This window comes from Eucyclogobius newberryi, unplaced genomic scaffold (genome assembly GCF_026437365.1).
Source record: "Eucyclogobius newberryi isolate DKJ021-1_F unplaced genomic scaffold, fEucNew1.0.hap1 SCAF_11, whole genome shotgun sequence".
NCBI classification, from domain to species: domain Eukaryota; kingdom Metazoa; phylum Chordata; class Actinopteri; order Gobiiformes; family Gobiidae; genus Eucyclogobius; species Eucyclogobius newberryi.
The window spans coordinates 30,534,746-30,549,824 of NW_027315735.1; the positions used below are offsets into that span (position 1 = coordinate 30,534,746).

A 15,079-nucleotide genomic window follows, 5' to 3' on the forward strand; every position below is an offset into this window, starting at 1 on the left:
GTTATAATGTTTTGATGCTTTACTCCATGATTTTAGGGGTTATTAAATGGGTCTGCACGACAAAGAGAGAATTGTTGAACGTGTCGAACAGAAACGCACACAACTGTAACTGATTTAAAGTCTGATTTTGATTAGTGATTGAAATTTGGAAATGAAAGAAATTCTGATTTGTTCAAAGGAAAAACACGACCACTGACAGTTTTAAAACCAGAGACTATGTATTACTAAAACATTGCATGATAGAGAAGCTTGCAAACTATAGCCAGATAAACATTTTAATAGGCACTTATGGTCAACATCCTGAATAACATATAGATTATTACATACCTCCTACTGTGGATGCTCTTTGGTATTATCGGACGACACAAGGCAAAAATACACCTTTACTCTCCATGTCCAAAAAGATATGTACATCTACTGTTTATTGTGATGGTAAATCCAGCACTAGTCTTGAACGATCTCGAGTGTCAAAGGCAGTGGCTGGAGGCGGGAGGCCACTTCGACCGCGCATCGTCCGTGGCGTCGTCCTCCAGCTTCTGTCGTGAAATAAGCGGGAGCGGCGGGTTTATGGGAAAGCTGCATCGGTACAAACAGTAAGTTCCAAACGAGTCGGGGATGTGCAGCGAGGCGCTCTGCGAGGTGAAGCGATTGGGGAACGGGATGAGGTACGGCGCGCCCAAGTCCCTGGGTTTCTTCCCTTGTAGCGCAGAGAGCAAAGGCAGGTCGGATAAAGAGGGTAAAGGGGGCAGAAGGCGGTCGGGTCCCGGGTTTGAGAAGCCTCGGAGCGGCAGCGGCGCGGCCGGGGAGCACAGGCCCAGGCCGCTCTTGGAGGGGTAAAGGGGGAGGGCCACCGTCTGGAGAGAGGCGTCCCGGCAGGAGAGAGTCGACAGGGAGAACGGGTGGAGAGGAGAGGACGAGGAGAACGGCAGGAGGGACCTCAGAGGGGACAAACCGCTGGGACCGGGACCACCTAGAGGAAGAAACCGAGGTTAAAAAGATTTGACAAAAGACGTTACAGCACAAAAAACATCATATTTTTCAACATTCATTTAGGCGCAAGTGTCACTATAGAAATGGGACAAGAAAGAGACACAATTCCAATCAGAAGATGAGACATAGTTTCTAATAAATAAATTGTGTGGTTAAGTTCACAATTTTGGCTTCACGTTTATGCATTTATTTATTTATTTATTCATTATTTACACTGCAGGCTCATTTTTTCATATTTTTTTTGTTTTTTTGATCATTTTGCTGTCTGACACATACACTTTCACATGGAAACAACACTATTGTCCAATCTCAACTAAACTGTTGTATTATTTAATTTAATTGACTTACATCCATAGATATATATTGTATTATATTCTCACACAGAGACATGAAGATCAGTCTTAAAGTAGCACCTACAAACACCAAACTTTACAATCTTGAACTTAACAAAATGTTGACAATTCTTACAGAAGGATTTGTTGTTATTTAATTCAAAGCTTGATTTATTAAAGTTTTAACTTAAAAAAAATAGGGCAACATTTTAATTTTCAGTCAGATCAAAATATTATAAGTAACAGATCCAAAATCTCTTTCCCTACATGTTTTTGTATCTAATATGTCACTAAAATGAAGTACAAATTTACATGTCCAAAATATGTGAATAATGTAAATCTCAAATGTAAGATTTTATTCTTTTCAGCTGCAGCGTCTATCCTTGAGTTTAATATTTTTATCGTCATGGCAGCACTTTTGAAACTAAATCTTCTATAAGTGTAACTCTCCAGTATTTACCCCGTTCTTTTCACATCCAGCCGAGGTAAAAACTGAAAACGATTCTCATGAGATCATTTACACATCTGTGCACAATCGTGTCCAATTCCTGCACGATACAAATATTTATACTGAGCAAAGGGTTGGATATTCCATACTAATTTGCACAATGATGATACTTTTCTTTTTTACACAATAGTCATTTTCAACACACAAAACATTTCTTTGCATGGTCTTATACTCGATCTGATAAAGCTCAAGATGATTCTAAAACTGGCTCAATTGTATCATGTTAATGTGACTTATTTTTTAATTGATACTTGGTTAAATTACGACATAGTTTCGATTTTTTTTTTCAATTATTCTCTGTTGTGACAAGAAGATTAGGCATAACACAACACAACTGTCTATTTCTGTTCCAATTATGACGTGAATTATTTATTAGTATTTAAACATCAACTGTTTTTTTTTTTACACCAAGATCTTTGACCCTCCAAGAGTCAGAATCATGACATTTACATTTTCACTTGTGCATCCATAACTTATGCTGTTTGCAATTATCTTTATATCCTAATAAAAAAGCACAACAGGTGCGTTTTGCCTTGCACTCTCTCATTATTGAAGAGTTCATGTGCCATTTTAGTCAGTGGTAGTTTGCAGTTTACTATTTGTATAGCAATGTTTTCAAAAGCCAAATGTATTTTACTACAATCAAATAACTACGTAATCCCACCTTGATAAAATCTACTTAACATTATTCTATTATTGATAATATCTGTAGAAATCCCTGCTCTAGATGCACTTTTTTATCTTCAACATTTGATTCCAGACAGAGCGACAGAAGCTTTGTGCATGTTGTGGCCTTTGTTGTTAATGTGTTGTTGCCTGCGCTAGAACATTTTCATGGATATATCTGTTTTTGCAATTAAAGCCTTCTAGTGATTCCCAAAAAGAAGGGGTCAGGGCTCTCCCGGGGGTCATGAGGCACTGAGGGTCATGACATGATTATAATTGTCTTATTTCAGAGTTGTGATATATCTATTTTCTTTACTTAAAACTGTGTAAAGTAAAAAAAATAGGTCTAATAACGCAGTACAAAAATACCATGAAACCTGTTTTGCCTCTTTAAACTAGCACAAGAGTCAATATAATTCTGCAGTGGGGGTCCCCGGGTTGGTCCCACGATTTATTTCAAACGTTTGGGAGCAAAATACACGCAGCTTTTATCTCGATCACGATAAATATGCTCTGTACCGTGGAGCGTCATGGAGAAAGGCTTCAGATCCAGGCTGAGTGGTCCTCTCCAGGGATACGACTCCAGAAGGCCGTCCAGCACGCCCCTGATGGCACAAGCACAAGTCAGTACACACATCTACCTCCAAACAGCGTTACCACAGTCCAAACATGGCTTCTGAGAGGTGTGAAATCCTGCCCCGCCGCACGTCAGCTTTTTTTTATTGGGTGTCCCGTTTCAGCGCTCAAGCCCCCGGGACTCTCTCTGGGCCCGTTTCCCTCGCGTCGTACCTGTTTCTCCCCGGGTCCCTGAAGCCTTTGGCAAACGGGTTCCTGTCGATCTTCAGCTTGGTGATCTGGAGGGGAAAACAGGCGGGTTACAATCGGGACGAGTGACGTGTTTAAAGGCAACAATGAGCTCAGCGTGGAGAGTGGCAGCGCGGGTCTGCGGGGACCGTGAGTTACTGCGAGCTCCCGGGGCCGGCGGCCATGTCAAACAGGATTTTGGGGGGGGGAAGGTTCGGGTCAGTCGGTTTTATTTGGTGTTTTAATAGCTGCGGCGTGTAGCGGGCCATTATTGAGTTTCTGTAATAATACATGTGCTGATTGTAAAGTGACGCCTGATGAAAAGAGCTGGCAGCGCCCTTCACGGCGGCTCTGCGACTGGGGTAATATTAGCCAATGGAGAGGTCAGAGGAACCATGGCAACGTGTTGAACCAGAAAATCAGAGCTCAACTCAGTGTTAGTTTGTTCCCAGCAATAAAGGAGCCCAGGGCTGCGACTAAAGATTATGTAGAGGGGACTAGTCAGCAGTTATTTTCTTGATTAGTCAAATAGTCAAACAGTTATTATATTGTATATTAAGACTTTTAAAATGCATTATGAACCAGACATTTTTTTTTTAAATATGGTGATTTCTAGATGGAGAATATTGGCGAGTGAAGTGCAATATTGATAAAAATCCCAATGTTGTTATTCTTTTTTGACATTCGCATTAAATAATGAATAATTCTGATGTCTTCATAATAAAAATAACTTGTTGTATTTTGATCCGTTGTCGAGATAACATCACAATATCAAAATATAATTGTTTGAGTCAACTAGTCATAATTAGTTGATTAACCGTTGCAGTCCTAAAACAGACATTTGCCGTTTGCATTGGGTCCTCACCCGCCAACAGTAAATAGATTAATTATTAGTTATTTATCAAGTACACTAAATAAACTTAAATAATCAAATGTCAGTTGCAGTGAGAGCTGTGGAATAAGATAGTTTTCTCATTTGACCTTTTCATAATGCTGTAACTAAAGCCATGGCAGAAGAACAATCTAATGTTTTATATTGATGGAGGAAACCAGAGCACCAGGAGGAAACTTAAAGCTAGAGAACCTCATTTTCACACGGCCAAACCAGGAAGTATGTATCAGTCCAACTTGTCCCTATAGTACTCACAAACACTTTGGCACTTTGTTAAGATCCACTTGCAATCACTTTTTTATGGGCGTGCACAGTTTAAGAACAGCTTTTTCTATCAAGGGAATATATAGGGCAGACCACCAAAGAGCAGCCAATCAGAGCACTGCTTCTGGCTCCAGTTTCGGAGATTAATGTTACATGCAGACAGTACAAAGAAGTCTCATTTGCAATATCCTTTTTAGTGGAAAACACAAAATTTACAAAAAACAAACAAAATCTTTAAACGAGAACATTTAATCTCAGCCCAGAACACAGTGTAAAAATAAACCACAGAACCATTTACAGTGAAACGAGAGTGTTAACACTTGTTCCAGACTGAGTTAGTGAATTAAAACACACTGATTCTAAAGTTTTAACGATACACATTTTCAGCAATGATTTTGGTGCTGCACTTTTAGGGATGTGACATTATCTATTGTTAATGTTTCGATTATTGTGAAACGAAACATCACGATTTCTCCTGATTACTGACGTATAACAAAACAAAAGCGAAATCCTTACTTATTTTATTTCTAATACAATACCGTTCCAGTCAAACTCTGAATGCAACTGTATGTTTTTTTGTGATATACAGCCACATAAACAGCACTGTACATTTAGATCGAATAGAAATGACTTTTGCTTCTAAAATAGTCACACTTGTTTTTAGTTCTTAAAATTATATTGTGGCCTGAAAAATCACATCATTGACTGAGCAAATAACCTTGACATCTCTGGTGACAGTGCTTCAAAACGTACTCCTTTCCACACAGCAAAAACATATACACTTTCCTTATCCGTAGCAGAGTTACAAGGATAAAAAATACATACATTAATCAATCAATCCCCCACATAAACACTCAGATCATAGTAGAGTCACATCCGCTGAATAAACTGCTAAAGGATAAATAAATAACCTTTTGCAGGTGTTTGTGGCCTGTTACCTGCTGGTTCTGGTAGGCCGTGACGGTGGTGAACTCGGTCTCGGGGAAGCAGAAGCTGTGCACCCCCTCGGCGGGCACAGACTGGATCTGGGACAGGTCCACACGAGGGTCCTGGCGGATGATGTGCACCCGAGGCTTGTACTTGTGCATGGACTGCAGGATGATCTGAGTGAAGACGAAGAAGAGTCATCAAATGTGCTTCTCTTTAGCAGTGTGTGCAATGTCTATAATACATGTAAAAAAATAATAATATTTTTTTATTTCAGCTAAATGGTCTTTTAAACCGTCGTGTCTGTTGTAGCTTTGAACTGTAATTAGGGAGGGCTTTAGATATTGAGGATTTTAGTGATTTATTTATATTATTTTGCACTTTCCCTGATTATTTCTACTAAAAAAACAGAGTGAACTAACAATAAAGTGATTTTATTTGATTCTACACCATGTTTTATTTGCATGCGGTTCAAATAAACTGAAGTAAACTAATTTAAATGCAGAAATCCAAACAAAAAGCTCAGTCTCATTTGATTGTTAAATGACTTCTTGTTTCGCCTGAATAATAAACAGTATTAACACACGTTTTACCATTACACACAAATGGACTTTCCCTGTTGAGCCTGTATTTGCCTTTCTTGCCAACACATAATGGAGCAGTTCGGAGTGTTCTGGTCTGAACAGCAGTATCAGTTTTAAACCCGAGCAGCCGCTGCACAAAGCCACATCTGTCACATCTGCTCATCACAGAACCTCACAGGAAGTTCAGACCACACCGGGATTTCCACTTCCTGATCCTGGATTTACCTCAACAGGATCGGCCCCGGGTTTAGACTGGGACCGGACCAAATGTGGACCACTGCAAGTCAACCGGAACTAAGGCCTTTAAGACCAGAGCAAGAATATCGATTGACTAAAGACGTGCCCATGTGCATCGATTAATCAACTAAAAGAGGACGGAGCGTAACACTGACACAGACAAGCTCTCAGAAGTAGTAGGATTCCGCTTAAATACAAATACGTATCCAGAAAGTATTCAATATATTCAAAAGTGCAGATAAAACAGTCCAGTGACTCCCAAAACTCCAGTTAACTCTTTATATTTTTGTATTGTTGTTGTTATGACTTATTCATTGTTTTATTTTTTTATGTTGCATCGAATCACCAGGAAAAGTTCCTATGTTTGTGAATTTTGTTCTTGACAATGGCAATAAACCTTTTCTGATTCTGCTGCTGTGCATCTCATACATTAAATATAAATGTTACCAAAAATAATGAGTCGACTACTAAAATATGCAGTCAAATAAGAATCAATGAATTGACTCAACAACTAAATATCTACAGTAAAAAAAAAAAAAAGTGGAAAGTAAGTGCATAAGTTCAGTAAGAATGTAAAGTAGACCAAAAAATTACCAATAAAGACCGATATTTGGTCCAAACAAGGATTAGTGTATAATAATTGAATTTAGTCAGCATTGCAATTGGACTTTCAACGTATATATATATATATATATATATATATATATATATATATATATATATATATATATATATATATATATATATATATATATATATATATATATATATATATATTTTAATATAACCATATGTCTTCGGAAATGTCCACAGATATATTTTTTGCCTTGTGAACATATTTGTTTATAACCTATTTCCCTTGCACTATTTAGACAAAGAAATAACGTTTCAGAAATCTCCATAACTTCCACCATGAATCAGAAACATCACGTAAAAAGCGCACGCGGCAGCAGCAGCAGCGGCCGCGCGCGAGCACCGGCGTCACCCACATGTCCCTTGTCGTCCATCTCGTTGTTGGTGAGCTTCACGCGGTCGAAGCTGATGACCTGCCGCATCCATGTCTCCCCCGCGCACGGAGAGTCCGGGTGCACGTACAGCCGCGGAGAGATGCACGAGTGGTCCGTGTTTCCGGCCACCATCCACTGCGAGCTGTGGTACACGTATCTGCAAGCACACGGGACGGGGACAATGAGGGGCCAAATGTCCACTGCGCGGGACAAACCATTGCTGTCCAATCTAACCTGTAGCGTTTGGAGTCCACGGGCATCACGTCCAGCGCCACGTAATACTGCTGGCACGGGTCGAGGTTGCGCACTTTGACGCGCACGGACGGGAACATTCTCCTGTTTAGAGGGGGAAAAACAGATTTAAGACACACGCACTTCTTGAGGGTCTTAGGCTTTACGATTGGACGATATTTAATACTTCGAATGCAAATATTACTAGTGCGTTTTACAGTGTTTGTTCTTTGCCTTGTGGGTCATTTGCGGTTCAGAGAGACGTCCAGTGCGCTCCTGGGGCCTGGATTTCTGACGCGCGTGTTTGCAGTGATTGAATAAACTGATCCTGGGTTTCAGCAAGTATTTAACGGTTGATGAGTTATTCGAGAGGAAACTGAGAGTAAAACAAATGGCACGTCACACATGGGTTGCAAAAATGAATAAATATATAAATAAATAGCAGGATTCTATATTTCTATATATTTGTTTCACTGCTGTGCGTAAAAGTTACAAAAATATTTTTAAACAACATGATACAGAATGCAATGTATGTAAATTTGCCAATTCATTATCATTTACCAAAAATAATGGGACTAACACTTGTTTATTGTTGTATCTGTGTGTTTAAGTGTTTATTACCCAATGATGTGTTAAAGGAATACATGAAATGACAGGAAACACAACATAATCGAAAAAGCTGTAACAATTTTCTCATTTAATTAAGTTATTATTGGTCTCAAAGTAAGATTAACCCATTCACAGTGCACTTAAAAAAGCATAATCTGTCATCACGCGCGGCCCATGTTCGAGCTCCCACGTGACCTCGTACCTTCCCGCTTTGGTGATGATCATTTCGGTGCCGATCTCGTAAAAGCGCCTCCACAGCTCGGACCCCTGCAGCTCCACGCGCACCTCCGTGTCCGCCGCGCGCTCCACCTCTGTCCCGGGCTCGTGCCCCGCAGCGGCTCGGTCCGGGTCGCAGCGCGTGTCCTCTGACCCGCGGCGCGCGTCTGAGGAGGCCCGCTTCACCTGACGCACCGGGGACCGATCCAGGCCTTCAAAACAAAGAGGCAAAACCGTCCCGAAGTCAAGGAAACGTTTCATGAGATTAGAAAAGCTTTAGTGGGGGAATGTCACTGAGGGAGGATCATAGACACATGCAATAAAAAGTTAAATAACTAAGGAAAATAGACTTAAATCTGACAGAAGATTGTGCAAAAATAGTGTCTATGAATATAATGAGCACCGTGCTGCTTCTGGACAAGAATAAGGATGAACAAGCTTATTGCTTTGTGTGGTTTGGATTAGAATTTGAATAATTCTGTGTCAATATTAAAATTTACAGGGATGTGATGAAAAAATAAATAAAACAATATTCTAGGAAAGAAATACAGAACAAATACAATAAAATGAAAAGAGTGTGCCACAAATATGCACGTGTTTATGTTTGAAAATTCACCGCGTTAGTTCAGAGAGTTAGTTTATATTTCATTTCCATATCAAAGCCATTTTGTTGCTGTGCGTAAACCCGGCTCCGTGCTGTCTCACCGGCGCAAAGCAGGCTCGAGTCGCTCCCGGTGTCTTCCGTTGAACTTGAGTCGTGCTCGTCCGGTTTAATCCGTTTGCAGGGCTTCCCCATGAGCGCCTCCACGGAGAAGGCGTGCGCTCGCGAGCTCAGGCCCTGCATCCTCGCGTGGCTCCGGCGGGCCCGTTATATCCGCTCCGGTTCGGCTCGGCTCGGCGCGGGACGGGACGGGACTCGGCGGCGGCCCGTGTTCTTCTCGCCCTGCACAGTCGTCGGTCCTCTGCCTCCCATGTATTTGGAGAGTCGTCCAGCCCAAAGCGCGCGGTGCTGGCACGCCTCCCGTCCGCGGTGTGGGTCCATGTCTGCGCGGGGGTTTCGCCTGGAGTTTATTCCTCGCGGCGCGTCACGGAGAGAGGGAGGTTCAGAGCCGCGTGCGCATTCCTCCACACGCGAGGCCCACGGACGCGGCAACAAATTACATTCGCTCTGACCCGCGCCAGTAGATGATGGTGCACACTGAAGGGAACATTGAAATGAGCTCTGTCGATACATGTTTACAGTGTTTTGTTCTTGTTTAGTCAAGATGGAAAGTTGCTGACTTGACACTGTCGCGATATTTAATTTTGGATGATTATTGTGGAAGAAACATCAAGATATAACGATTATTCACGATTATTGGGACATAACAAAAGAGAATGCTTTATTTGTTTTCATTTTGATACATGACTGTGCCACTATGTGACCAGCTTTATGACTTATACAACTTTCTGAATACAAAAGTTAAGTTTTTGTGACGTTCAAAGCCACATAAAAAGTACTGTTACTTTAGTTGAAATGGGTTAATTAAAATAATCCCAACATTAAACAGATCATCTTTACACCAATATTAGGCCCGGTAATGGATTATTGCAATTATTACCCACTTTTTAACCATATTCAGTTCAGTCAGTTTTGTGAATAAATCATATCAAAATATCTGGTTATTAAGGTAATTTTAAGCAGTAAAATCACCTGTAATTCCATAACCGCAGGACAGATTAGTTTAATGCCATATTACGGAACATTCTAAAGGAAACAATTCATGAAAGGTTCAATTTATGCATTTATATCCTTTTTCCCCCTTACTCTTCTTCCCTTTTCTTTTAAGATTTCTCATAAGCGGGACAACGTGGCATGAAATGGGGGATGAGAGCAGGGAGCGACACGCAGCAAACAGCTCGGCCTTCCAGTTCACGGTGGCCAAAACTGTAAAACCGTCCGCTCGGCAGCATAATATCCCGAGCTGACGTGTGTTTTCCTCGCAACGTGATTTGATTTCCCAAACAAAACGCTGATCTCGAATAAAATAAAACGTCAAAAATGGAGCCGGGACGCGCTTGAGATGAGGCGATAAGCGCGTTTAAGCCTGTGGTGTTTACACTGTCCTGTTCAGTTTGTGCTCAGGAAGCTGTTTAGTTGACGTGTGCGGACGGTGCACGTTGTACTTCTCTCGGTTTGGGCAGAACATGGATAAATACGGGGCCCACTTTGGAGGAGCGCGAGGCCCAAATATTTAAGTTTGTTAATGTGGAACATGTGCCACGTAAAAAGTCTCTGTGGGCCGCTGCGTGTGTTGAAACGCACGTTTCCGATATTAATTTGAAAGCTTCCCGGTTTCCGCTAACGCTCTCTCTCTCTCTCTCTCTCTCTCGTTGTTCTCATCTTCTCTTCATTTTCTCTCTCTTCCTTTCTGTGTTTCTCTCTCACTCTCTCTCCTTGTTCTCCGCCTTCTCTCTTATCGTCCTGCTGTTTTCTCCTTCTTACTTCCTTACTTCTCTCCCATTCACTCCAGTGAATGGGAGAGAGCGAGAGAGGAAGAGAGTGGAGAACCACTCTCTTCCTCTCTCGCTCTCTCCCATTCACTCCAGGACTCCCCCCTCTTTCTTTTCCTCCTCTATCACTTCCTTACCCGTGGTCTTGCGTTCCTTCTCTCTCTTTCTTTCTCCATCTCTGACCCTTTTCGCTTTCTCTCTCTCGCTCTTTCTCCCTCCCTCCTTCTTTTCTCTCTCTCTCCCTCACTCCTTCTCTCAATGTCGTATCTCATCTATCTCTCTTTGCCTCTTCTCTCTTGCTTTTCTCTCACCCTCCTCTCATTTTTAATTTCTGACCCTCCGCTCTCTCTCTCCCTCCCTCCTTCTCTCTGTCTTCTATCTCTCTTTCACTTCCTCTCGCTCTCTCTCTCATACTCCTCCTCATTCACCATTTTCTTCTCTTGCTGACTCTCTCCCTCTCTTTTGCCTTACTCTTTTCCTCCTCTATCTCTTTCTCAGCCCTGTTCTCTCTTTCTTTCTCTCTACTTGTTGCCGTCTCTCTCTTTCTCTCTCATGTACATTCTCTATCTTACTTACTTACTCTCCCTTGCTTACCCTCTCTCCTTTCCCTCCCTCACTCTCTTCTTCTGTCACTCTTTCGCCCTCTTTACCTCTTCTATTTCTTTCTCACCCCTTCTCTCTCTTTCTTTATCCATGCCTCTCTTTTTCTCCTTTTCTTTCACTCCCTCTTCTTTCTCTCTCTCTCACACACTTTCCCTTCTCTTCTGTTCTTTCACTCCCTTCTCTCTATGTCTCTCCCTTGTATTCCTTCCCTCCCTTTCTTTCTCTCTTTGCGACCCTCTCTCTCCCTTCTGCTCTCTATATTAACAACTTTTCTCCCTCTTTGACCCTCCTATCTCTCTCTCTCTCTCTCTCTCCCCCCTTCTCCTCTCCTCTCCTCTCTCCCCCTCTCCTCTCCTCTCCTCGCTCTCCTCCCCTGTCTGTTTCTCATAAGTGCTCACATCAAAAACATAAACCGGCCCGTAATGACAGCTCGGGATTATTACATTACCCCCCGACATGAAATAGATCCGTTTTACCCAAATAAAAGCTCTATTTAAAACGTATTTGATCACACTGCATAATTGGTCGGGGGAGGGAAACAAATGAGCTTGTGTGTTTACGCGACGGTCGGTTTGGTCGCTGATGGAAATCTCGGCATAGCGGCGGTAAACGGAGAAGTATGACCAAAAGGACTCACATGTTGCCTGTCATCGGGACGAGCGGGGAGAGATTTATGTTTATGCTAAAGAACGGCTAAGTCCACTTGTCTTTAGCCCCGGGGGGAGATCGAGAGGACGGGGCCACACGGCGAGGGAAAGGATGCGACGTGGAGGGACGTTCAGACACGATGAGTAATTACGCAACAACAAACCTTCCGTATTCATGAGCCGGAGTTTATACTTCCGAGTCTTTACCTGGCAGTGGCCTAAGAATGTGATGCAGCGCCGAACCACTATGCCACGGGATGAACGTGTGTATATGTATAAATGTGAGACGTTCTTGTGGATAATAACAAACCGTTGCAGTCACATTGATGATTGAAGTGCTGTTCTTTAAGAGAGAAGTGTCAGTGCAGGACCCAGAGCATTATCACTGAGCTGAAGACCTGAAGGTGCCTCTGACAGGGCGGACAACGCAGTTAAGATACATCTACCGTATTTTCCCGACTATAAGTGGCACCGGGGTATAAGTCGGCCATCACCTGCCAAAAAATGCATAATAGAGAAGAAGAAAACATGTATAAGTTGCACTGGAGTATGAAATGCGGTTACAAGTGTGAAAATAACAAATAATATCACATATAAGTTGCTCCAGAGTATAAGTATATAAGTATAAATATAAGTACAAGTTGCACCCAGCCAAAGCTATGAGTCCGGAAAATACGGTATTTTGAATTTTGGTAAAAATGACTAAAATGTTATCACAGAACAGGTTTATTTTGAGGTTTATACTTTCACTTCCTGTTTGTAATTGATGACATCACACTAGGAAATTACTCAGTAACCACTAGGCCAAAATTCTATTTTGTTTAATTTATTGACGAATGAAAATATATGAGTGCGACTTTATTACGTTGAATTATTGTTTAAGGATCAAAAAAAATATTTCTTTTGTGTACGTTGTATGAATGAGTATTCTTGAGTGTGATGTCACTTCCTGTCATTTTCTACAGTTTTCGACTGTTTCTCCACAAATAGCTTCTTGATTGTTGTAAAACTCTACTTTATATTTACAACAGGGATAAATACAAGAATAAAAATCAAAATGTGAAAATAATAAAAAACTGTCACATGCACTTTAAGCGACACAACGTCTGCACTGAACAGTCAAACTCCTTCTGTTCACAAGACTAAACCGTGAAATCAGAACCAAATTCTACTTCAATTGTCAAACGCGTGTTTCCATAGTTCCGTGTTGCCAGAGCATCTTCTTGATTCGTCGTAAACCTCAAGCCTTTATTGGACTAACGATTACCAGAAATAGATGCCACTCAGAAAATATCTTGCCTCAGAAATATCTCTCCAAAACACGGGGATCACTTTCCTTGTCTTCAGCTCGCAGCTCATAAATCATCTCTGCGTTTTGGCACGTCCGCCACACAATGACGTCTCCAGAACCAAACAGGAAGCCCATTCTCCCAAGTCTGATGGCTCCTAATCCAACGCAAGCCCGTATTTGTCCGCCGTGTTTTTTTTGCCACACATGTTTCCTGTTATTACCCCAATGCGCAAAGGAAGCAACAACCCTAAATCCAATTTGTAGCCCGAGCTTTAGGTTTCTGTTGAATACGGAAGTGTGATGATGACGACCAGCTGCAATTAGCCTCATTTTAGCGCCTTAGGCTTCGCCGGCTCGTCCTGATTGGCCTCGTTTATGAGTAACTGGTCTGTAATTGAGGATTTGTGAAGATTAGATCGAGGTTAATATGTGAAATGTCGTGATGTGTTGGTTTGATTTTGAGGAGTTCTTTAGTGGTGTTGTTTTATTTACCGAGTTACAGTTCGACACTCGGGTCGAATTTGAGACTCGTTCCAGGAAGTGATGTCAGTTACATTGATTTGAAACGGTCAAAAGGTTGCGGAGTAAACGCAAGGTCTGAGAATGTGGCACCGATGACAACGTCGAGAAAGACATGACACAAGGCCATGTGTAGAAGTGAGTCCTGGGTAAAAGAGGCCGGGGACGATTAGGCCCGAGTCCAACAAACAAAGACTAAAAATACAGATTGGTTGTTACTTTGAAAATGTTTAACTAATTTGACTTGCTTTGGTAATCCTGCTACGCACAGATAAGAAATATCTACCGCACAACCATATTCTGCTCTTAGACAGTTCTTTAGGTAGTAATCGGCCATAGCATTGATTTGTGTTGAGCCAATACAATGGAGAGTGGCTTGTATTATGGCTTCGATAACAATGAGTTTTGTAATAAAATGTATTGAATCTCCTCTACTATAAAGATTTTGACTTAGCGTATTAGATCTATATATTGTCACTCCACCCCAGCTTTAACTGATCCAAACGAATAATACATGTGCAGAAAAACCTAACTATGCGTTTCAAAAGAATGATTGAATTGATATTTCTGCCTCAGAATTAATACTTTTTGATACTTTGTCCTTATTAGAATATGGATATTTTTCTTTCACCCGTTATAGTCTATGGCATCTGTACATCTCTTAGCTCCAATGTGTTTGTATGTTGTAATGGCAATGATGATTCTTTTTGGGAATCTGAATGACCAGGTTATACTTGTCTCTAAAACAGGCCCCACCGCTTGCATTAAAGGCACTGTGCCTTATTTTTACCTTAATAAAAGTTTGTTAGCACAAAGTTAACAGTCACGGTAAAGCTAACAACCACTAGAATGCTAACATTTCATTTTCATACTTTGTGGAGAGTAAAATGCTATATAATTAGATGCAGACAGCACACAGAGGTCTCATTTTGACCCGAATAGATGCTTTTTACAATGAAAACAGGTTTCACTTTACTATATTAAAACAATCGTGTACAGCCTAGGATGACTAGACCTTTCCATTGACGTTCCATGTCCCCGCGGATGTATCCACTGAAGACATGTCTCAGTCTTCCAGTAAAGGGGGGCAATATATTGTTCTTTCTTTAATAGAGAAAATCCATAGTGCAGCCACTTTATCAAAAGTCAGACATGAGTCAGATCATTATTGAAGTAAACGTACAAGTAGCATGTCTTTGTTGTCTTCAGTCCCAATTAGTGTAGTCAAAAAATCTATATCTTGACATCATGCTGAAAAT

General features: G+C 41.3%; 1 protein-coding gene across 1 annotated transcript; it reads right to left on the reverse strand.

The window, feature by feature from the left end:
• Positions 1 to 2,928: 2,928 nt before the first annotated feature.
• Positions 2,929 to 9,115, reverse strand: tbx22 (T-box transcription factor 22). The gene is made up of 7 exons (XM_072433851.1): positions 8,973 to 9,115; positions 8,254 to 8,479; positions 7,446 to 7,547; positions 7,194 to 7,368; positions 5,395 to 5,559; positions 3,286 to 3,350; positions 2,929 to 3,101 (listed from the first exon to the last, which is right to left on the reverse strand). The coding sequence occupies exons 1-7, from the start codon at positions 9,109 to 9,111 to the stop codon at positions 2,948 to 2,950; spliced, it is 1,026 nt and encodes a 341-aa protein (XP_072289952.1). The 5' UTR covers positions 9,112 to 9,115; the 3' UTR covers positions 2,929 to 2,947.
• Between the last annotated feature and the right edge of the window lie 5,964 nt (positions 9,116 to 15,079).

Coding starts and splice junctions, on each gene's coding strand:
- tbx22 (XM_072433851.1), bottom strand. CDS start 9,111: ATGCAGGGCCTGAGCTCGCGAGCGCACGCCTTCTCCGTGGAGGCGCTC. Junction 8,480..8,972: donor CTCGAGCCTGCTTTGCGCCG/GTGAGACAGCAC, acceptor TTTGTTTTGAAG/GCCTGGATCGGTCCCCGGTG. Junction 5,560..7,193: donor AGATGGACGACAAGGGACAT/GTGGGTGACGCC, acceptor GTCTTCACTCAG/ATCATCCTGCAGTCCATGCA.